This window comes from Vigna angularis, chromosome 10 (genome assembly GCF_016808095.1).
Source record: "Vigna angularis cultivar LongXiaoDou No.4 chromosome 10, ASM1680809v1, whole genome shotgun sequence".
NCBI classification, from domain to species: domain Eukaryota; kingdom Viridiplantae; phylum Streptophyta; class Magnoliopsida; order Fabales; family Fabaceae; genus Vigna; species Vigna angularis.
The window spans coordinates 12,167,156-12,192,764 of NC_068979.1; the positions used below are offsets into that span (position 1 = coordinate 12,167,156).

At 34.0% G+C, this 25,609-nt stretch overlaps 1 protein-coding gene across 6 annotated transcripts; it reads right to left on the reverse strand.

The window, feature by feature from the left end:
* Positions 1 to 10,685: 10,685 nt before the first annotated feature.
* Positions 10,686 to 23,639, reverse strand: LOC108335834 (glycerol-3-phosphate acyltransferase, chloroplastic). Of its 6 annotated transcripts, none has more exons than XM_017572008.2 (13): positions 23,176 to 23,634; positions 22,162 to 22,259; positions 21,523 to 21,609; positions 21,266 to 21,363; positions 19,692 to 19,749; positions 18,966 to 19,067; positions 18,809 to 18,870; positions 18,589 to 18,699; positions 18,078 to 18,156; positions 12,749 to 12,868; positions 12,565 to 12,678; positions 11,933 to 12,102; positions 10,686 to 11,167 (listed from the first exon to the last, which is right to left on the reverse strand). In XM_017572008.2, the coding sequence occupies exons 1-12, from the start codon at positions 23,513 to 23,515 to the stop codon at positions 11,968 to 11,970; spliced, it is 1,404 nt and encodes a 467-aa protein (XP_017427497.2). In that variant the 5' UTR covers positions 23,516 to 23,634; the 3' UTR covers positions 10,686 to 11,167; positions 11,933 to 11,967. The 6 variants fall into 6 exon arrangements, with proteins under 6 accessions (XP_017427497.2, XP_017427496.2, XP_052725264.1 ...); XM_017572007.2 differs by having other exon boundaries at positions 10,686 to 11,194; positions 23,176 to 23,630; XM_052869304.1 differs by lacking the exon at positions 23,176 to 23,634 and adding an exon at positions 22,899 to 23,084 and having other exon boundaries at positions 10,686 to 11,194.
* Positions 23,640 to 25,609: the final 1,970 nt, after the last annotated feature.

Here is a 25,609-nt window from a genome sequence, read left to right on the forward strand (position 1 = left end):
CTGTCGCGGCCGTCATAATTGCCCCCGTACGGAACGGGTAACCTTGCCCCTTGTTTGGCCACATCGATTTTGTTCCTTATTCCTCAAAGCTTTCACCGATGAAGAAAGAGGAAACAAGCGACGATGAAGTGAAAGTGGTGATCCTTGAAGTTGGTGTCATGGAATGCCTTGTAGAATGTTGTAATACATTTTATGTCCAAAGGACCTAGCTTTAGGAGTATATAAGCACTCATAAAATCTACACTTGCAGGTGGTTTTTGTTAGAGATGATAATCGGTGAAAGTAAATCCTACCCAATCTTTTAAGGAGGAAACAAAAGTGAAAACAATTCACTGATTAAGCGGCGACAATCAAATTGGGCACAGTCGAGTGGAGTTAAGGTTTTAGTCCAAACCTACGATTTTGACTCCTTCTTTGAGAAGCAACTTCAAAATTATATTTTTGATATTCCGTGTAATACTCAGGAGGGAAATCTGCTCATAGTTTTGGCCATTCTTGTTGGGCCATTTTTCTTTTGTGCAGGGTATAATTACAGTCAACATCCTCAACTCTTTGGTAGGTCAGAAGGCATTAAGAATTAAAATCTCGGTCGTGACACATCCTAATGTGCTTTCCCATTTTGGTCTTCAAACGTTTAATCGAAGACCGAGCAATCTCGCTTGCTTGACCATCCACCCTTATAGCCTAAACTAACTTGATATTAATTGTTTAAACTCATAAATGCGTTGGTTTGATTGGTTACACTTTTTCTGACCGTTCAAATTTGAGTTGTTATTTGTCTTCAGTTCAAATGACAGGACCCTGCATACAAACCACTTGGCCAACTTTGAGCAACCAGTAAGTGAGGAGTATACTCCCATTAGATTATTTCATTCCTTTAAGCCTAGGTAATATTCCAAGTGAACTCCTAGAGTTTGCCGACCGGTGAGGAGCGTCCTCCCACCGGATCATACTTTCCTATAAGCTTAGGGAATGTTCCAAGAGAACCCCTAGAGCTCGCTGACCGGTGAGGAGCGACCTCCCATCAGATCATATCTTCCTTTAAGCCGTTCCTAGTGAACTCGTAGAACTCATCGATCAAGAAAAAATCAAAGAAAGTGAGGAATAGATACTTAAAGCGCATCGAAAACAAACTCTTAATACAACACGAGCGACCGCTCTCAAGTTCAGAATAATTCATGTGCACGTCTTCCAATAAAGAGCTTGCTGGGCTTGGAGGCTTGTGTACTTGATACGTTATTGTTGAAACTATCAAATTATTACTACTTTTCAAGGAAACTTCAGTATTTCCAAGTCAGTAGTCAAGAAAGTAGATAGGGTTAAAGTAATCCTGAGTCGTCTCCCAACGAATACGGAATTGCTTTTTAATATTTGACTTTTATGAATGCTATGCAATGCTCAAGAATAAAAGTAAGAAACTATGCTAATGAAATTAGTATTTAAAGAATGTTCGAGTTTAAGTAAAGAACAAGTAGAAAACTTAAAAACACATATAATGAAATAAGCTAATTCCACTGCTTTTCCAAGATAGATTCATCATCGGTTTCAACATATCAATGTTCAATTGATTATTGTTCAAGTTTCAAATTAATTAAAGTACATTCTTAATTAATTTGAGGGCGATCATGTAGATAACCAAAGTAGATTCTCAATCAAATGCAAAACCTTTCTAGATTATTCACAATGAATTTAACCAAAGTACATTCTTAATCAAATATTCAAATAAAGTAAAAAAAAAAAAGAAGGTTCTTTTTGTTTTTGATTTCTAACTAAAGCTTATACATCCAAAATAACAATCGAAATCTAAAGAAATTAAAAAAATCTAATAGCAAAAAGCTAAGTACCAGAACAATAGGAGAAGGACTGTAGTAGTGCAAACACCTTTTTAAAGGAAGCAAATACATGCTTCAATAATGCCACCTAAATGCAAAACCTAGACACAAATGGTACCATAAAAATATAGGTTAGGAAGAACATAACAAGCCTTAATGAAACAGAAAAAAAGAACATGAGGGAAGAGAGAACGAACCTCACAAGGGAGCCAACAATGGAAATAGAGCAAGGTGAAAATAGAAGAAGAATGAATAGGACTATAGTGACAACGAAAATGGCACCCAACAACTATAACGAAAATCGCATCTAACAAGTGGAGTGGCAGCAAAGAAAATGACACATCACAAGTTATCTAACGGTGTAAATGAATCACGAATAGAGTGAAAAATGGTGAAAATAGTGAAAGAATGCAACAAAATGCAAGTTTCCAAAGGTAAAGGAGAAGAGAATGTGAATTTTGTAGCAACACGATGTAATAGGATCCCTTGTTGGGTATGTAAATTTTTCAAAAATTAACTTTACCATAACAATGAAAATTTGGTAATTATTGGCCAACTATAGGTAGCGGTTTTAAAATAACCAAAGTCTATTCTCTCTTTGATTATAGGCTTTCGTTTTAAATAATTTAAAAAATATCACATAGTTTTAAATGCTTCGTTTTAAATACATCTCCAAAACACGATATATTTCTTTCACAAGACACAATTATTTTGCACACCACCCCTTAAGATAATAGAACCTTTATCAACTCTCACCAATATTATCTTCCTATATGTGATTCAATTATTGATAGAGTCAAGATAAATTTATCCTTGAAATCACTATTTAATACAACTCCTACAATAATCTCAATGTAGAATGTACTGTATGACACCTGGTCAGCCAAGGACTGGATGATCGACCATCTAGTAACGAAATGATTGATCGGTTAGAAACAATAATTAATTGATAATTAATCTGAACAATAACAATCATTAATGGGCAATTAATAAGAATAATAGTCATTAATTGGAAATTAATAAGAATACTAAAAGTCATTAATTGGTAATTAATGGGTCATACCTAATTTTAAGTCCATTATAAGGTTTATAAATATATGTTTGACAGGATGTTTCGGTCAGGGGTCGAGGATCTGCCTCCTTGCTCAAATTATCTTCTACTTCTCAGCTTTGATCGTGAAATAATCTATAAATCCTCTTGAACTATTTGGTCTTTTGCGAGTTACTATTTGGCAATCAAAGCTGGGAAGCAGAAGATCATTTGAGCAAGGAGGTAGATCCTCGACCCCTAACCGAAACATCCATGTCAAATATATATTTATAAACCTTATAATGGGCTTACAATTAGGTTTGACCCATTAATTACCAATTAATGACTTTTATTATTTTTATTAATTTCCAACTAATGACTATTATTCTTACTAATTGCCTAGTAATGATTGTTATTGTTCAGATAAATTATCAATTAATTATTGTTCCTGACTAGTCGGTCATTTTGTTGCTGGATGGTCGACCATCCAGTTCTTGACTGACCGGGTGGTCATACAGTACAAAGTATTTTCTCATTGAAAATAATTACATTCACATTAAACACATAACTACATTCACATCAAACACATATCTATATAACAAATCAACATCATATAGTAGACTATGGTTCATGTCTTGACTCTACTCGCCCTCATACCAAATATCATTAAGAGATAATGGCTAATGCCCTTGACTCTACTCAACCACTTATCCATATAAAACAACAGATTATGACTAACACCCTAACTTTACTTGACCACACACCCACCCATTTTATTTTAAAAATCTTAAAATAATTTATTTTTATTAGATGAGACAAGTTTGTCCAACGAGACAATGTTAGGAGTTTTTCGAACTTAGGCTCACTTAACAAAACACCTCTAGAGGTATACTTAAAGGTGACAAAACGAGCTAGCCAGATCCATTTTTTACTATTGAAAATGAACCAGGATGGGCAACACGTTTACACAACATGGACCAGAAAATACAATTTTGTCTCATCTCGTGACGGGCTAACGATCCATCCCGTCTGGCCCGCTCATTCCGTCATTTTTTTAAGAAAAATTGTGTGTTTTTTTTAACTCTAGTTAAACTTAAAAAATCATTTGTCCTTGACTACCTACAAAATAATTGATTAAAAGAGAAAAGATTAAGGAGTACATTTTAGTATATATATGGAGATAAAACATTCATTCGTGAAAATCAATTCTTAAGAACTAACTATTTCATTAACCATGTTCAAGTATAGCTGAAACATTTTTCTTTTTACATTTTAGTCTGACCAACAAGAAAGGAAACTCCATCTTTACAGTCACCCATTGACGTTGCGAGACTTTCTTCAAAACCTTTTTATTTCACCAGTTTATAACAATGTCTTGCACTACTTCCAACATTTTCCTTATGGGAAGCAATTCCAACATTTGTATAACCCTACCAAAATAATATTATGAAGTTTAAATTTCAATTACCAAAAAATAAACATTCCAAAACAAACTTGTAAAAGAAAAGGCCTAATCATCATGTTTGGTAATAAACTAACATTTTTTTTCATTCAAAACCTCTAAAAATATATTTAAATGGAGAGCAGAAGCAAACAAAATAAATATCCATCCATATTTTCTAGTGAGAATGCAAAGTAGCAAAATAATGAATTGGGCCACACATGTCAAGTCTTTTTCTAAATCACTTACGGGTTATAGGCTAGCTCGTGGTCAACCCATCTTGCAACCCAACAATTTGACATGAGTCAGGTTGATATGGGTTGACAGGTTCAATATCTTGACTTGACGTACCTTTCATTAACGGGTTGGCAAGTCAGATCCATTATTCCACCCCTAGGTATACTCACCTAATGATTATTTTATTCGTCCAACGATCAATTCTCTCTAAGCTCTTTGGATTTTAATATCTCGAATTTCACTTAGTGAGAAGATTGACTTGTTTAACAATTTGACCACCTTAAACTCCTTGGATCTTATTAAAATGAATTTTTCTTAACAATCAATTACTTTCCTAACAACCTAAATCTTGAGAGCCTTATTTATCAGGCTCACCCAACAAAGGTTTGACTTGCTCAATGAGTAAAATGGTCTAAGCTCTCTAAAATTTCAAAAATCAAATTTCATTTAACGAGTGATTGGATAGCCCGACAAGTCTTCATAATTTCATAAATATGACAAATATATCAGCTTGATCTATTGACTCCAATTGGTGTTTTTATCTCTCTTACAAGTCACAAATTCATTTCAATTCTATAATATGATACCATGAGCTAATATAATAAAACTAATATACCTATCTTTAGTTTGTTGCTCAATCACGTATTAATATCTTAAATCAAAATCTCAATCAATATTCAACAATCATCATATTCTAAATGTCTCAAATGGATAAACTCATCATATATTGAATACCACATTCAATCATTCCTTTACTTGGATGAACATTACAATCCTATTATAGATTTAGGTGTCTTCAAAGAATACAATACATGTACACAAACAACTTATTGATAACATACCTCCTAACCATATGATCAAACATCTACAAGAAGAGTTGAAGTCATCCATGAAGATGATTTAAACTCTACCCTTTAGACCACCTTTGGAGCCATCATGAAGCATAGCTTGGAGTAGTGTAAGTTTCTTTAGGCCATGTATTTTCGCCAAGTAGTGTAGGTTTCTTTAGGCCATGTATTTTCGCCAAGTAAGGTTTGTTTAAGGCTTGTATTAAGGCCTAATTGGTGTAGGATTTTTCTTTAAGCTAGACATCCAAACCAAGTGGAAAGTATGTGTCATGTGTCATGTTTTTATCGGAGAGGATTTAACTTTAGTAGTGGCCACATGACACTCTATAAATGGAGAGGATTATGTTTTGTGAGTGGTCACATGTCCTCTCATCATTGGAGAGAATTTGTGGATACTTGTTCACTCCTTAGAAGGCCTTATTTTTAGTCAATGAGAACAAATGTGAGAGATCATGCTTTTAGGATTTTTAGGAGACATCCTTAGCCTATAAATAGAGGTGTCTCCTATCATGTATTCATCTTTGATGTTGAGTAATGTTATGCTGCCCATTTTTTGCCATACTATTCATCTCAGATCAAGACTAGAGCAACCCATGAGGTCCCTCTAGTCACTTTCTTCCTTGAGTTGGCCTAGCCTCTCTTAGAGCCACCAAACACTACGCCACCACCACCATATCTCCTAGAGGTCATGAGTTTCTATCCTATCCACACCTTAGCTCATCATCCTTGGACCATTTACCACCACATTTTTGTACCATTCATCCAAGGAAACATCCCTCCATGCACATCTCCTAGCTTTGACCTAACCTAGCCAAGTAGGTTGCTATCACTTATATAAACAATATAAATATATTCTAATACTCCTATATGAATAGAGATTATTCTTAGACATTTTTGAGTCACATACAACCAAACAATAATGCTGGTAAATTTTTAAAATAACTCAAGAAAAGATACAAAATGAATTTAATAAAATTCTAAAGATTCCTATGACAATCTCTAATCCTTAAAAAAAAATTACCAAAGATAAAAAAAGTAAAAAAATAAAAGAATTCTAAAAGAATAATAATCTCTATAAAACAAAACTCAGTTAATTAACTTTTTTATAAATTTGAATTTAATAATAAAATAATCAAACTTCATTCATAAAAAAATATTTTTTAATTCTTACGTAAGTAAATAATTAAAAATTTTGGAATTAGTGAGATAGACATGGAAGTGAAAAACTTGTAATATTAATGATGTGGGAGTGGAAGTATGAAAGAGTGTGATGTCACTGATGGAATGGTTGCATAGTTATGTATGATGTTGGAGTGCAGTGACATTCATTCATTCGTTCATATGATATATGATTCCAAATTTGACTTTGTGAAGTAATGGATGCATGCAAAGATATGTGGGGGTCCCTTCCTCTTCTATCTTATCTCAACCCTTTACGATCGAGACAACACGCCAACTTCCTATTCTTTCTTTTACAATTTCTACTAAATCTTCTCTTCTTCTTCCACCTCTTTCCCTTCGTTAAATTATTCAACAAATTCTAGATTATGCTTCTTCATTATATTTTTTACACTTATAGGCTGTTTTTATTTTATTATTATTATTACTAGTTATTAAATTAATATTTTTTACTTTTTGAAAAAAATTATAAAAAATAGGTTAAAATTTTGTTCCTTTGATATTTGAAGTGAAGATGAAAATTGTTCCGATACTTTTAAAAATTTTACATTATTTAGCATAATAGAGAACAAAAGCAATTTAAATATACTTTTTTATTTTTTAAAATCGACAATATCTTAAATGAAAATTTAAAATATAATTTGACATAAGTGTAAAGCAATGAGAAGTTAAATGATATAATTTGTTTAGCAAATAAATAACTGTTTGAAATTTTTGTATTTAGTTATTGGTATAATAATATAGGGTGTAATTAATTTTGGGTCACGTGACTTCCATTTTAAGCAGTGAAGTTCTTCTTCCTTCCCTTTTTGACATTTTTCCGCTATTTCTATACTTTGATTTTGGCTTTCTTTCATGTCAACACAAGGTTCAGTGACACTGACCACATTGCTTATAAACCAAAAATTAACTTCTTTTAATGGCAGACCAACACCTTTATATAAAGCCATTCGACAATAGCAACTGTACCATAATTGACGACTTATAATAATTAATCACATCGTTTAGAGCCCAATAATGCTTCCTAATTCAGGATTAAACAAACCAACACAATTTCTCCTTTTTTTCATTCACACATTAAAAGCAAACTCAACCTCTTCTTTAGTTCACCATAAACCAAGGTTAGAACATCCAAAAAGAATTTATATGCTGCTCACTTATTTCTCTTTTATTTCTAATCTGCTCCAACTTTCTAAAAACTACTATAGGTTAACCAAAAGGTTATCAATTTATATAGCATATGTATGATATTCTTAAAATAATATTTCCAGTTTGCATTACTGTGTATTGGAAGGGCTCCTTCAGAAGGATTTAACAAATATAAAAAAATGATTTTTATAAATTAAAATCAGTTTAAATGTAGTTCAAAAAAATAATACGAGAAAGTTAACTTATACATAAAACTAATTAATTTGATTTTTTTAGTTTATACCTTTTCGATAAACTCCACAGTTTTATCAATTTTATTAATTTTTATTACAGTTGTAATTTGAATAAATTCATCTAACTTATTGACTAAAGATTCATACACCACATACTTAAAAAGGATAAGAATAATAATTAATAATTACAAATTATCAATTGATGGTAAAAAAGTTGTCTAACAAAAATTGTTAAAAAAACATTTTCCTTAAAAATAACTAATAATAAACAACTTCTTAAACTACAGAGTAAACAGTTATTTTAGTTTCTAAAATTTTATACTAATGTGTTTGCAATTTTATTTTACCTTTTTTTTATTATTTTAAGGATTAAAGGAAGAACGTCTTCCCAATTGAAGGAAGGAGTAGAGTGAGTTATTTATGGATAATATTGCAAAAGTTTGGTGTTAGAAGGTGAATAGGGTGATGGAAGGAACATGCACAGTCCTCGGAAAGATTTGGTGAAGCTCGTTGATCATCGTAAGTAATAAAGTAGTAATTTTTAGCCTGCATCAGAATGTGACATTATTCCAGAGCCTCGTGCATGCAACCTCAAACAACTCGTTTTAGGGTTATTCAAATCACGTTCCCCTAAGCTTCATTACACATGAGCAGTGTCGTAACGTTACTACCTAAGGTTTTTGGGACCAGACAACCGTTGCCATCATGTTTTTTTATGAACTGGATCGTAATAGTTGTTATGTACATGGAACTTGAAATATGAATCACGCACTACTTTATTTTACCTCGTCTTAGAATTTTACTTTAATCAATTCGAGGTATTTTATGCTGTCTTGAAGTTAAAGTTTTATTATGTTATAAGAGACATGTTTGTTTTGGTAGATTGGATCCTAGTTGATATGTATGAAATTTATAGACATGAAGAATTTGGTAGTTTAGTATGTTAATTTTAACATATGTCGTTACTTGGGTGATGTTGTTGTGGAGGGTAATAAAAAAAAGGAACACTGAACCAATAAACAATGGGGCGGTGACCTTGGTTGTCGACCCGTTCTCGTATTTCGTATAGCAAACAGAAGGAAAGTGGAAAGGCATTGGTCACATTAACTGATTTGGAATCCTGCACTGCAGGGGCTGGGTCTTGCATGCACCTCTGAGGGCACTGACATTATTGCCATATCTACACGTAGTAAAATCAAATCACTGTTATTCAAACATGTCCATACTTAGAAACAGAAACTTACAAGGGATAACAGAAATGGAAAGCTGAAGGAAAAATGAGGGGAAGAATTTGGAGAAAGGTGCGCATAAAAGGGTCGAGGTAAAGAAGAAAGGGGAATCACCAATTCTCTGACTCTCTACATCTGGTTACAAGTTTAAAAAGGAAAGAAGGCCATCTCATTTTAAGTCTAGTCACAAGTTTTGATAATAACTTATTCTGATATTTTATTAATTGCCCATCCTCTGGAGATTATTAGTCAATACCCAAACTTTAAAATTTCAGAGATCTTCACCATTGAAGCAAAGATTGAAGGAGGGTTCATTTTAGACCGATATATATATATTTTTTTCCTCACAGAAAGCTAACTAACAATAACAACAGTAACGAAGAAAAGTGTTACTCTAGATTCAGGTCACAACAACCTATGAGCTTGCTCGATTACAATAATCCAATAAATATATAATGGTTGAAGCTTAAAACACGGAGATCCTTGTGACGTTGTATTAGGTCAGAATGAGGATCTATCGAGCAAGGAAGGATCGAAATACATAAAGACAGCTTTTGATGTGTAACTTTACAATGTCCTCAAAGATTTATTCGCGTGTTTTTCAAAATTCAGGGAAATGAGTTGAATAAAGTGAGACCAAGCAAAAAAGAGGTAATGCAAAATATTCATTTTTCAAGTAAGCATGAACTTAAATATTAAATCATTTTCAATAGCCAATCAATAGAATAGGAAAATAAAGACGAGGCCCATTATCATGGATATATAGGGCAGGGCGAAATAAGTAATATCGTGTATTACTAAAAAAAATACTTCCTAATAGACACCCAGGCAGAAGTTTTCCGGAATTGATTTAATGAATTTTGGAAAGTAAAATCGGAAATTGATGGGATGTAGGAAGAAGCTGCCTTCTTACTAACTACTTCGTAAGTCAGATTTTGAAATATCTGCAATCAGATAAAAGGGGACTATAGCTATTTTGAAATTATTGAAATATTCGTTGAACACTATATGAAACAGAAGAATCAAATGTGAACCGAGACAAACAACAATGCCAGCTATCAAAAGAGAAGAATATTTTGTGAATGAAATAGAAACAAAGTGATTCGGAGCTTGTGGAAAAAAAAATACAATAAAAATTAAAGATGTTTGATTGAGGGAAAATGAATAGCTATAATGGAGGAAATCAATACTGTGAAATCCCACCTCATTTCCACTATTCCATTCAACCAAATGATCATCATTGTGTTTCTACTTATCCTACTTGCCTGCTACCAAACAGATACAACAACGAATAGCTATAACATTCCGTTCAGGCTTCACGGCAATAGTGATGGGCTTAATCGAACCAATTACTTAGATTAATTATGTCAAGAGATTATTAGCTAATTATTTTAACCAGGAAACAATATAAATGTACCATGTTTTCATGATATTGTTGCAGACACCAAGAGTTTCCACATAACTTGTATAGCTATCATCATTGCAAACAATGATAAACACGAGAAAATAACGGTAACTGTAGAACTTTTATGTCGCCAACATGAAGTAGCACTTGGATCAATTCCATTCTGAACATGTAATGATTCCATCTGAACAATTCTATTCTGAACATGTAATATTAACATCTATTCCTCTATTATTGAAAAAGTTCACATCATTAAAAATACAAATAGTAGTAATTAGATTTTTATCTATTCAGCTAACTAACTTGATCACAAAACTGCAGATAAATATTTAGTATTTTATCAGCCAATGAACCGGATCTAACACCGAACTGAGACCTGTACAGTAACCAGCTGAGTTTGAACCTTCTGAAACAGATTCCAGATTAATTGAACGCTGACAACGGCAAGAGCAAAGGGAAAATGACAAAAAAATATGTATTTGACTGCACTCTTCAATCAAGCTAAATCATTCGGTGTAGTGATTAGGCAGTCCCTCACAAAGGAATCAGTCGAATTTGTTTGCCTGAGGTCTTGCAACTTGCTTCTGAAAGGGGAACAAAGCAGTTGGAGCCTCCATCCAAGAAAATAGAGTCAGTAGGGTAGAGCACATTAATGTACAATTTAAGTTTCAAGAAAAGACAAGCATTTTATTTGGAGCTTGCATCTGCTTCTTATCGTTAATGTTTAGCTTAATTCCGAATAAGCTCATGTTGTGAACAAGTTAACTAGATAGTATCTCGGGATAGAAATATTCAAGCAATAATTTATATTTGATACTATTACGATTAAAAAATCTTTAATTTAGGGGTAAGCGAACCATATTAATATCCAAAAGTTAGAAAAATCAGTCAAGTGCTATGAACATCTTACACAATTCTCATGCTTCAAGTAACTATCAACGAGAACTCCAAAACAACATATTTGCCAAAAATAAAGGCTTATTATCGTTTTCACCATATTAAAAATTGCAAGCTATCAGCTATATATCATTGAGAATGAAGAATGATATCAAAAACAATAATAAATTGAGCTCAAGCCTCAAGAAAATCATGCAGTTCATGCAAAAGTAATAAACATCAACAAAATACCAGCGTGTACAGAAGTATTTGAACTCCCAACAATAATAAATTGAGCTCAAGCCTCAAGAAAATCATGCATTTCATGCAAAAGCAATAAACATCAACAAAATACCAGCGTGTACAGAAGTATTTGAACTCCCAACAATAACTAGGATTTTAATTCTAACCTACAAGTTGTACAATAAAACACTAGCAAGCAAAATATCAAATTTCTGTAGTTGGAATTGTACCTGCATCAGTGTAACGAAAAAGATGCAGATTTCAACTACTTCCATGGCTGTGACAAAGAAACTACAGGAGTTGATGCTTCAAATCCTTTTTTTCCATGTATAGCAGATTTCAGCACATTATATTGCTCAGTCACAGAATCGTACAGGGCTTTTGTGAAAACGTCCTTAGCCTACGCAGAAAACCCACACTGTATCATCCAAGTTAAAATAAAAGAACCTTCCAGATACTGAATTTCATGTATCAAAGCACTACCAAATTCAAATAACTACAACAAAAAATAATAAGTGAACACGAGCAGGGAACCCAAGGATACATAATACTGACTTTGTTTACATATCCTTTAGCTTCAGATAGAATCATTCAGTGCTCATCGTATTACGAAAAACTACACTCAACCAGATAATATTGTAGGTGTCTTGTACATCCCCAGAATACATTGGCACACAAGAGTTCCACAAGTCAGGAGGGTAGGAAGCCTATAGATTCACATGACTCATTTCATGTTGTATCCCATTCTTAAGCAGTCACATCTTCTCAGTTTGAATTAAAAAAAAATAAAAGTGAATTCTACGAAGAAAACTGCAAAAATAAATGACAATAAATTTAGTTCAGTACAAGTCATCAAACTCACCTTTTCAGGATTTTCACAAGTAGCAGTGGCTTGAGAAAAGCTTATAGCTGGAGCCACTGATATGCCAGCCCCATGAAAGGATATAATTCTTTTCTCCCCAATTTCTTTCTCGACCTGCAAAATTATATGGTTGCAATAAAAGATAAAACATTAGGATAGACTCTCAAAGACAGGAATACCATACCTTCAGTGGAGGGGGCATTATATCATGGCATAATATCGCCAAAGGATATACATGACCTGGTGGACCTGAATGTTCAACAAGTCTTCGCATATTATCTACCGAAGAAATATCAAAGGGTGCCTGAATATTAATATGCCAAAACATCAACAAAATGGTAATGTAAATATTATGGAGCTGGAAATTGTGCAATATTTTTAATTAGAACGAATGACACTGACACATCTTAAGGTCATCATTCTACATGACTGCATTCACAAAATAGGATATTGGATATATATAGATACCCTATACTTCTGACCCCTTCTATAAATACCCCACAAGCACCAACCAAGTATTCGATATTGGATACCGTCCTTCAAACTTACCTTCCTATGTTTAAATCAATTTCTCTTACATAGAATAAAGGACAGATTACATGCAGACCACCTTGATTGGGCCTTTTTTGAGTTCTAGGTTTTGTACTCTCTTGCTTGTTCATGGCTTCTAACCCGTCCATATATGCTAACTATGTGAATGTGCATTTATCTATTGATAAGTTAGATGGTACTAATTATGCGACTTGGGCATCACACGTTAAACTTTGGCTTAAGAGTAAAGGGTATCTTGATCATATTACTCAAAATGTGACAACTATTGATTCCGCTGCAGTTACCCATTGGTTGAAAGTTGATGCTCAGTTATGCATTGTTCTCAAGGGTACCCTTCATTCCTCTTTGAAACAAATTTTTCGTTCCTACGAAACATGTTTTGAAATCTGGGAACACGCTAAATTATTATACACCAATGATACTCAACGTCTTTATGGTGTTTGTCATGATCTTCTCAATGTTCTTGCTCCTCAGTGTCAGGACTCTATGACTGATAATATGGGTAAAATTCATACTCTTTTTCATGAGTTTAATGAATTATTGCCTCCTGCCAAAGAAATAGAGCAACGGTCAAAGTTCTTCATGCTGCTAGCATTGCACGGCCTTGCTGATGAGTATTCTCATGTTCGTGATCAGATTTTGGGTTCACCTGTTGTTCCCACTTTGACTTCTACTTGTTCCACTCTTTTGCGTGTACCTACTAGACCCATCAATGATACATGTTTCCTCTACGTTGGCATCTCAACATCATGACCGCAATCACTCTCACAAACCAGGAAAAGGACGTCTCAAGTGTAACCATTGTGGCAAGGTAGGCCACACTATTGACAGGTGCTATGCATTACATGGTCGCCCTCCTAGATCTGCTGCAATTGTTCAGACTACTTCTTCGTCACAATCACCTACTGGGGATCCTCCTTCATCTGATATTAGTGATGACTCTGTTATTTTCAATAAATTTCTCAAATGGTATAAGGATCAACAACCTTCTAGTTCCACTGCATTTGTAGCACACACATGTACATCTTTTATTGGTCTGAGTCCATCTTCTTTTGACTCTTGGGTTCTTGACTCGGGAGCCACAGATCACATTACTGGTAACAAAACTTTGTTTTCCTCTTTGACCTCTCCAAATCCTTTACCTTCTGTTATAATGACTGATGGATCTAGAGTTTTAGCTCATGGTGTTGGGACTGTTAACATTTTTCCTTTTTTATCCATTGATAATGTTCTTTATGTCTCTGGGTCTCCTTTTAACTTATTATCTATCAGTCATCTAACTTGTTCTCTTGATTGTGATATTTCTTTTGACAAAGATTCTGTTTGTTTACAGGACCGGAGTTCGAGACAGGTGATTGGCACCGGATGTGAGTCTCATGGTCTTTATCATCTTCACCCCACTACACATATTAGGGCAGTTATGGAGTCTCCATCTCTTCTTCATGCTCAGTTCGGTCATCCCAGTCTTGCCAAACTACAACAACTTGTTCCTAGCTTATCAAAGTTGTCCAATTTGGTCTGTGAGTCGTGTCAATTAGGAAAACATATTCGTAGTTCCTTTCCTCGTAGTGTCTCACGTGTTTCGTCTCCTTTTGCCTTAGTTCATTCTGACATTTGGGAACCTAGTCATGTTAAGTCTAATTTAGGTTTTCAATATTTCATTACCTTTATTGATGATTATTCTAGATGTACTTGGTTGTTTTTAATGAAAAATCGTTCTGAGTTATTGTATCATTTTCAAACTTTTTATAATGAAATTAAAACTCAGTTTGGTGTTTCTATTCAAATTTTACATAGTGATAATAGTCGTGAATATCTTTCCCATTCTTTTCAACAATTTATGGCTTCTCATGGTATTCTCCACCAAACTTCATGTGCTTATACACCTCAACAAAATGGGGTGGCTGAGCATAAAAATAGACATCTTATTGAAACAACTCGTACTCTTTTAATTCATGGTAACATTCCTCAATATTTTTGGGGTGATGTTGTTCTTACTGCATGTTATCTCATTAATCGCATGCCCTCTTCTGTTTTAGAAAATAAAATACCTCATTCTATCTTATTTCCTCAAGAACCTCTTCACCCATTACCTCTAAAAGTTTTTGGGTCTACATGTTTTGTTCATAATTTTGGTCCTGGTCTTGATAAGTTAGCTCCTCGATCACACAAATGTGTTTTTTTAGGCTTTACTAAATCAAAGAAAGGATACAAGTGTTTTTCTCCTTCTCTTGATCGTTATTTTATATCTGCAGATGTCACCTTCAATGAGTCTTCCTTTTATTTTAATGATCATTCTTCTTCTGATATGTCTTCTTCTAATACTATCAATATACCTGTTGTTTGTGATCCTCCAATTGTGCCTAGTTCACCAGGTGTTTCTCAACAACCACCAAGTGACTCAATTGAAGTGCCAACTACCTTGTCTCCTCCGGCTTCGACAATTGAGTCTACCCTTCCAATTGCCCTTCGAAAAGGTATACGTTCTACCCGTAATCCCTTTCCACATTATCTTGCTTTAAGTTATCATAGATTGTCTTCACTTTTTTATACCTGCCTTTCTTCTATTTCTTCTGTGACAATTCCAAAATCTATTACTGATGCCTTAGCCCATCCTGGTTGGCGTCAGGCCATGCTAGATGAACTAAGTGCTCTTCAGCATAGTGGAACTTGGGAGCTTGTCCCATTACCGTCTGGGAAATCTGTTGTTGGTTGTAGGTGGGTTTTTGCTATCAAAGTTGGTCTTGATGGAACTATTGATTGCCTCAAAGCTCGTCTTGTTGCCAAAGGTTACACTCAAATTTTTGGTTTGGATTATGGTGTTACTTTTTCTCCAGTGGCAAGGATAGCATCTATTCGTTTATTTATAGCCATGACGACTCTTCAACAATGGCCTCTTTATCAATTGGATGTCAAAAATGCATTCCTTAACGGAGATTTGCAAGAAGAGATTTGTATGGAGCAACCTCCAGGATTTGTTGCTCAGGGGGAGTCTTCTGGGTTGGTATGTCGTCTTCGCAAATCCTTATATGGCCTAAAACAATCTCCCAGGGCCTGGTTTGGAAAATTTAGTAATGTTGTTCAACAATTTGATATGACTCGGTGTGAGGCAGATCATTCAGTCTTTTACCGTCACTCAAGTGTTGGATCTGTCTACTTGGTAGTATATGTTGATGACATTGTTCTTACAGGCAGTGATAGTCATGGCATCTCTCAGATGAAACAACATCTTTGTAACCATTTTCAGATCAAAGATCTTGGCAAACTTAGATATTTCTTGGGTATTGAGGTGGCACAATCCAATGATGGTATTGTTATATCTCAAAGGAAATATGCACTAGATATTTTGGAGGAAATTGGGTTGATGAATTCAAAACCTGCGGACACACCCATGGATCCTAATACTAAACTTCTACCAAAACAGGGGAAGCCTATGTCAGATCCCGAGAAATATAGAAGACTAGTTGGAAAATTGAATTATCTTACAGTTACTAGTCCTGATATTTCCTTTGCAGTTAGTGTGGTAAGCCAATTCCTTAATTCCCCATGTGAAGATCATTGGAATGCAGTTATTCGCATATTAAAGTATATTAAAGGATCTCCTGGAAAAGGGTTGTTATATGGTTCTAGTAACCATACAAGAGTGGTTTGTTATTCTGATGCTGATTGGGCAGGATCTCCTTCTGATAGAAGATCAACATCCAGATATTGTGTCTCCATTGGTGGTAACTTGATCTCTTGGAAAAGCAAGAAACAGAGTATTGTGGCAAGATCTAGTGCAGAAGCAGAATATAGAGCTATGGCTTCAGCCACTTCTGAACTTGTTTGGCTTAAGCAATTGCTTAGAGAGTTACAATTTGGAGATGTCACGCAAATGACGCTTATATGTGACAATCAGGCTGCTCTTCATATTAGTTCTAATCATGTCTTTCATGAGAGGACCAAACACATTGAAATTGATTGTCATTTCATTCGAGAGAAGATTGTATCTGGAGATATCAAGACTGAATTCGTCAATTCAAGTGATCAATTAGCAGATATTTGTAACAAGCTTGGTACATACGATTTGTATGCTTGAGGGGGAGTGTTAGATATATTATCTTTATTTTATATTTATCTTTTATCTTTTAATTAGTTTGTTATTATTTCTTATTTGTATTTTGGGCTTAGCCCATATTTCTTCTATTATAAATAGAGAACCCTATGTATGTATTTAACACAAGGGAGATTAATCCCAAATATAGTTTTTCACTATATTCAACAAGCCGGAAATCAGGATTTCATTTCTAGCCACCCTTCCAAAAAAATAAAAAAATTATAGCCCAACAAGTGGAATAAGTTTTCACTGTAGAATCAAACACTGGATCAGATAACATCTCATTATTTTCAAAAATAAAATTCACAAAGCAACCTTTGCAAACAATTGATGGTGCTTAAATAGAGCCCTATAACTGACTCACATCCTACTTGCCTCCAAACAAGATATGCCTTCTTCTAAACAAGATAACTGCCTACCAATTAATCCTTTTCTAAGAATATACTCTAATAGCATATAACAGAATAACCATAATGAACAAGAGTTGCAGTACCCTTCTGGAAGTGTACAAGATTGTAGCACTAAATGCCAATACAAACTTTTCAATAGCCACATATAAGAGAAGGAAATAAAGTAAAAACTCAAACTTATCATACAAGTTAAAATCAAATTGTGCATTTCAATCTTTTTAGATGTTTGTCGCTTAGCTTCTTTTAAAGTTGACATACATAAGTCAACTGTCATCTGTAAGAAGAATTTGATTTGTTTCAACTTTATTTTCTTTTCCTCTAAATGCTTGTTATGAAGTTTATCCAATCTGTCCCACTAGTCAATGTCAAAAGCTATATTTGTGCAAATGAAGGTTGACTAAAATAAAACTGTGCCACACATTTTATATTTTACTTTAACAAGAGGGTGAACATACCGGCACCCATTCTCTGGTTTGGGCTTCTGGGCGATCCCTACCACCACTAGGGGCAATCCAGACTATCTGTGAACCATTCCTGTACCAAAAGGCCAAGATGATGGACATTTGACCAATCAATAACCATTACATACAAAAAATACTATCTAAAGTAAACATGCCCACTGCTTTTACTTCCTCTTTCCTTTATGATCTGAAAACGGGACTCAATTTGATGCATTATGGTCTGAAAAAAGTGTACTAGGGGAATTGACTAATAAGCATGCACTATAATTGATATGCTCTGCATAAAGTGTACTGGGGCATTGGATAATAATTAAGAAACCCTATTTAATGTCTCTAATTATTCATAAGGAAAACAAATAACAAGGTAATTGGGTTCAAAGTTTAAAAACTAAATACTTCTATGATAAATGTCTTCTATTTTTCTTCCTTTCATCAGTACCTTAAGGCCAATTGTTAGTTTTTCCTAAATAGAAGCATCCATTTCTCCATAAACCAAGGGATATACCTTAAAAGCATAGCCATTTCCTTCAGAGCTCGTATGTTTGCAGTTCTTTTCATCTCTACAAGTGCTGGATCATCAAGCATGTGCTTTTTAGAGTAAACACAAATGAGATTCCTATTAAAACGAAAGTATAAGTAAAATGTTTCAGAATTCAACTTCGTTTATAGAAGGAAATATAACATCACAAATCTTTAATTCGATAAACAGAAGAACAAAAATAAACCTGCCAATACTGAATGGTTTGGACAGAGGATCAGTTATAACTCTATCTCCTGCAACATAGGTCTGCGGAACAAATCACATAATTCAATTACTTCAAGGATTATAAATATGTACAGCCCCGCAAAATAACCAGACAATAAATATGATGCAAACCGTACCAGGTTTTCAGCTATATATGGGAGTCGTGCTTCAAGAAGCAATGCAATGACGGCTGGATCAGCTTCAGTTTGATGATTTGACATCAAGATGATGTTGTGCCCCTGCAGTAATTTTTTAATTCTTTCAAGATTTTCTCCCACATCTATGAAAATGTTAACATAGGGCAAAAATACAGGAACCCACAAATCAGAATCAAGTTTAGCATTTCATGTAAAGTACAGGACAATTCTTTTAGGCCGTATATATCTGATACACAAGTAATAAGCAGTACTTACAAGAAAATTATAAGGATACAGCAGAAGCATTACAAACATCAACTTAGTATCTAACTTCTACTAGAATAGTAGGACAATCTTATGATGATGCTATCGATTTATGGTATAATAGTAATGCAGATTCACAATTAAGAATAGTTCATGCTACAATAATGAAACTAACATAAAGAACAAAGGGAAATCGAAAAACATTACGGTCAATTCCCACAATCTTGATCTAAGATTTAAACTTAAGACTTTTACATATCTAATAAACATAAACTCCTAATAGGTTACATGCTTCATGCATAGATACCCACATATGGGTTAAGATAGAAGTAATAAAGGAGAAATACTGGACTTTAGGTCACTACCCTCACCCTACTTGGTGATATAAGGTTATTACTAATTCTACCATACTTAACAGTAAATAATCCCTCAATATGAAGAAAGCATATTAAAAATTGGCACCTGCTTAAGTTTCTCTTCCATTTCAATGAAAAGGGGCATGTTGCCAACATAAGAATTTCTGCAACAAAAATATCACCTTTAAGAATAGCTACGAGGTGCAGGCAAATGGAATAGACATTGTCTTGATACAAGCTTATTATATATGGGCCTTTAAGTGCCATGAATATAAATGGGATATACAGATTGCTACACCCAGGGATTACACATCGGGAAGTGTTTTAGATAGCTATTAGTAGTATACAGTTCTATGAAAATGCAACAGAGAAGCCTATTTCTGAAGTAATTGGCATGGTTCCAAACCTTTAAATTAACATCTGCAGGAAAGGGAATATTTAATTCATTTAAACCAAAAGCTCTTCTCTAGATACAACTAGGAAGAATCAAATTAACTACCAGATAACACGAGAAATAAAATCATATGAGGATAGTCACGCTGAACAACAGTAATGTTGCCTGTTCTGTATGCATCACCAATTCATAGTAAACCTCCTTTTGAGGGCACATAGAAAACTGAGAAGGATGGCCAGTAACAATGCATAGAATGCTGCAAAGGCACAGCTCCAATTAAGAAAAGGGTTTTTCAATCTTATTTTATCATTTCTATTCTATGGTCAACCACGCATAACGTCCAAAATAATCACAACCATAATTACATACCGGTAGTAGGCATCCCATTCCACTTTGTCATAAACTTGTTTGTATCAAGACCCAACACAGATGAATTAGTTTGTTTATTAACAGCCTACGCAGATTTTTCTAAAGAAAAAATATACACTCATAAAAGTTGAAAAAATGAAGCAGAATTTTTTAAAGATTGGGAGAGATTAAAAACTTCAGCCTTCTTGCTCTATATACTATAGTTTGATAGCTCAAACCACACAGGATTAGACACACATTGTGTTGTGTTCTGCTTACAAGCTTCTCCAGGAAGCTTTATCAATCAAACTATTAACTTACAGTTATTTATATGCATAACAATCACTGTATTATGGGATTTCATTAACCACCAAGCAAAAATTCATAGAGATCAAAGGGCTGTCGACTATTGGAAGGTGCAGAAGCAGAATTCATACAAGATATGCCTTAATCATGTGTACATTGTATTTGTAGTTTGTACACCATTAGAAGAAACCTAAAAATCATCATAAATGCATTGCTATTGTTCTTGATACCATTAGCTTCAACACCATGCGTAAACACATTGAGACTTAAATTTCCAATAGGGCCTGTACATACACACTGTACGTTAACTTCCCCTCCCCTCAGAAAAAAAAAAAAAAAAAATATATATATATATATATATATATATATATATAATCCCTTCGTTATGGACACTCCCTGCATATACCACCTTTTAGATTTCCTAATACATTTCTCACAAATTCTTCAGAACCTACCTTATTGTAGCAATAAACTTTCTAAAAATACAAAATGCCCAATTCAAGGAGATCATTCTTCTTACACATTAAAATTTTCATAATCATGTGCATAGATGATCAACAATATAATGTACGGATAAACAAATTTGATTTCAACTAAACAGTATAAAGAGAAACTAATGCTAGTAAACTCACTTGAAATCAACTAAAGGACGGATGTAATTCTGCCCAAACACGTAGTAGTCAAAAGGCTCTCTCTTTGCCTTGTGGTGTGGTTGAAAAACAAAAGGATCCTGTTAAAGATCAATGATGTTCGGAGAATGAGAACTAATAACATGAAACAATATCAAACTAACTCTGCAGCATTAGTCAAAAAGCTATGACAAATTCGTAAATAAAATATTCCCATTGTGGAAACAATAAACATGGTATTTTCCGGAAGTCATTCCTACCGTCACATCCAAAAATACTCGATCTAATAAAGCAATCATATTTGACAGTACAATCTCATTTGCCTTGGGATCTCCACTTTGGATAACCTGAAATGCATAGAACACAAAAGGAAATGCGTGTATGTTATTTGACTCTTTCAAATGCAAAAATGATAAAAAGAGAATTAGTATAAAACTAAGGCTAACCAACCCATTTTCGATATTATAAACAATACCCACTCCAAGACTAGTAAGATACAGGTACCAATTAAAATATGAAAAAGACAGATTTTATTTGTCGAAGCACAAACATGGGTGCAAGATCTCAAATAACTAGATTGCTTGCGTTTGGAATAACCATGATTTGTTATTGGAATTGATAATCAAGTAATAAACATTTCACCAACAACGTATGAAACCATCATTAATACAGCAACAAAAAGAGTACCAAACACCAAAATTATAATAAACTGTGTCAATGCATGAACCAAAGAAACAACGATAGATGACAGAGACGATAGGCAATAATATGCTTGAAGGACATGATTTTTGAAGTTCAGTTTCATTGTGAATTATGAGTGAACTAATATCTGTTCCCACACCACAGATATTAGAAAAAGTTCATATGACAGTACAGGGTACACGTGAATATAAACTTACTGCATTTTTATAGTTATTGTACACTTCTTGCATTCCTGCAGCAACATTGGCAGGCAGAGATCCAGCTTCTACTTCTTTCTTGATTCCGGCAAAAACGTCTGCAAAATAATCAGTGAATGTGATAAAGGAAAACCAATTTTTAGGATTAGAAAAAAACACAACAGAAATTAATTAAAATGATTTAATTCAGGGATTGCCAGAGCATCTTAATCCAAAATTTCCTCATGAAATAATGCACATGTTCAAACTAGATGGATTGTTACGAACAAGAAGTTGAAGCTCAACCCAATTCAGACAAAAAAGAAATAAATATGATAAACATCCGAAAAACAATATTTGCTACTCCTCATTCGAGGCTGAATACATTTCTATTTAGAAAAGAAATAGTTAGGTGAACACCCTTGCTACTGAACACAGACTGATCATTACAGTCCCCTATTGCTCAACTCTATAACTTTCATTATCTCCTTTCTCAAATCTCCACAACAAATAAATAGGACAAGACTCAAAACACCATCCGCACATTAAAAACTACAATAAAATAAAAACAATAAATTAATGGAAATATTCTCATGTTCATCACCTAACCGAACAGTCCATTAGAAGAAAAAAACAGATAGAATAAATTACTCACGCCACCAATTTAACGCTATTTATTTCCAACAACCAAAACACAAACCTCAATCAGCGCCTAAAATCATAAAAAGGATAAAAATAAAATAATAGAAAAACCTCACACACAATCACTGTCTCCTCAAGTAAGCCTCCAAACTTCCTAGCCGCGCTTTCTCGATCCATTTCAATTTTGAACTCAACATTTAAACAATAAGCAAATAGAAACACAAATCGAGCGAAGCCGCAGTGAGCAACCTCCACAAGGAAAATAAAGAAACGCAAAAGAAATCGAAGAGGCTGGCTATAAAGATAGATATATAGAGAAGAAACGAAGTGCGAAGATAGGAAATAAAATAAATAAATAACTAAATAAAAGGAAAGAGGAGACGTGAAGTGAACCTTGTTCGCTCCGAGCGTTGAGAAAGGTCCGGGAAGAGACGGAGGCGGACATGTTAGGGTGAGAATGTTTGGCGGAAACGAGAGAGTTGTCTTTAGGAGTGACGGAGGAGCAGGAAGGCGAGGGCGCAGTGGAAGATCGCAGAGAGATGGAGGAGGATGAAGAGGAGGAGGTGGAGGAGGAGGAAGCGGTTGAAGAGAGAAGCGGAACCCTAGGAGTTGTAGGCGTAGGTAAGAATGTGGTTGGCGGCGTGGAGAGGAGGAACATAGTTTTGTTGGAGAGGCGGAAGAAGGGAGGGAAGGCGTGTGCCACACAGTAAGCTGAAGAACCGGTCATGCTCATTCTTCAAAGATCAAACCCGAAAGAGAGGGTGAGAGAGAGAAAGATAGGATCCGTTCGTATGTGGTGAGTGCGAGCGTGGGATTGGCGGGCACACGTGCTTTTCGTCTCCCTGGGACCCACGCGCCACTCTGCGACCAGTGACACGTGGACCTTCTCCAACGGAACCGATTCTTGAACGGATAAAACTGAACTCTCTCTTCAAAGCCAATTACCAAGTCTTATAATTATTAATAATTACAATTTTCTATTTCTAGAAATTATGATAAAAATGCAGGAGGACTTGTGTAAAATATTATCATGCTTTTGTTGAATATTCTTCGTTGGATTAGTATGGTTTATATTTCTCTACGCTTTAAGCCGTGCGTCGTACATGTCGCTTTCGCTTTCTTCAGTATATCATTCTTCCATTGAATTCTAACTTAGTTTTTTCTCCCCGTTTTTTAGTTTGACAAATTTGTACGTTGACATAATCAAAAATCACTTCTGTGAGATTTTTAAAGTAATTACCATAGATGTGTGTAGATTTATTATTACATTACGTTGATAAATGCTGACTACACTTCCTTTACGTGTTTTATCTGGTTATTGCTTAAAATTAATTATAAAACGTATCACTTTAAAAAACGATTATTTAATAAATATAGTGTTGTTATTATTAATCTTTCTATTCCCATAATATAAAATAATTATATATGGATGTTCAATATTACCATGTTCAATATAAAATAATTCCATCTACGCTCTCTCCTACAAACACAATCCAAACAACTTCCATCCTTCCACATCCATCTCTCTACCATGGATTCCTTTATCCAAACATAAGCAAATGAAGCGATGAGACTCTTAACACCAATTTATAACCACAGTTGTATATGAGAGTCTAAATTATAGCTAAATTAAATACGTACAGGAGAAGTTATATCATAACAAAAGTCTATTTTTTTTTTTGTATAAATTTTAAGTACATCCTTTCGATAAGTATTATGTCCTTATGGTGATAATATATGGCTAACTCTTTTAGATGAGTTGTTATCCGTTAGTTTATGTTTGGAAAGAGATTTCTTTTGGAAGTTAATTAATATAAAATGGTTTTCCTGCAAGTTGGTGCTTTCCCTATCTTAATTTGTTCTATGCTATGTTTTGTCATATTTGATACCAAAAACGATATCAGAAAAAGGAAAAGAAAAAAAAAAGGAGTGACTGCAGTATTTTTTTTTCAACTTTTTTATTCGTACATCACTTTAGGGAAAAAAAACTCATGCATTAAGTAATAGAAATATCATCGTCATATGAAAGATTCATCAAGTTCATTCCCAATGACGCGAGAAGAGATGTTATGTATTGTGATAGAAAGGGACAAAACAATAAAATGCAGCAAAAAGGATGTATGTAGTTAAATTTTGTTTTGGTTGAAGTGAATATTTTATCACTTAATAACGAGGGGTTATATGCAACGTAAACGTCAGGAAATGTCACTTTACATCATGATAACAGTTTGGAAACACCTTTAAAAACAGCATGAAGAAGATGTAAGTATTCTTTTATGTTCAAAACTAGTTATTCTTTTAAAAGGAATATGAATGACGATAAAACGCATTAGCTCAAATCAGCAATCAGCCACAACCTACCAGTTACGGATCTATCAAAGTGACAACAGTGACCCTAGCCACTCTCTTATTTATTTATTTATATATATATATATATATACGCTATATGTAGTTATACCAAGCGAAATTATTGGAATCAATCATCCAAACTAGAATGAAATTGATTGGTGTCCATCAAAATTAAGCTAATCTTTCAAACAAGTTAATAATAAAGTTTAATGATTAAGTCGACTCTAATCAAAAGTCTATAAAAAAACTTATAAATACAAGTGACACAAACTATGAGATAAGGAAGAATTTTGAAAAATACTCCTAACCATTTAGTGTAAAACTGCTTGAAGTGCATCTAATCAACGTACAAAAGCACACACTAACACTTAGGGACGAGTTCACCAAAATGAACCCTCGCATAGATGATCTTTCTTAAGGAACTTAAAAATCACTTACAAAATTTTCAAATAGATGATAAATGTGAAGTGCTTGGTTA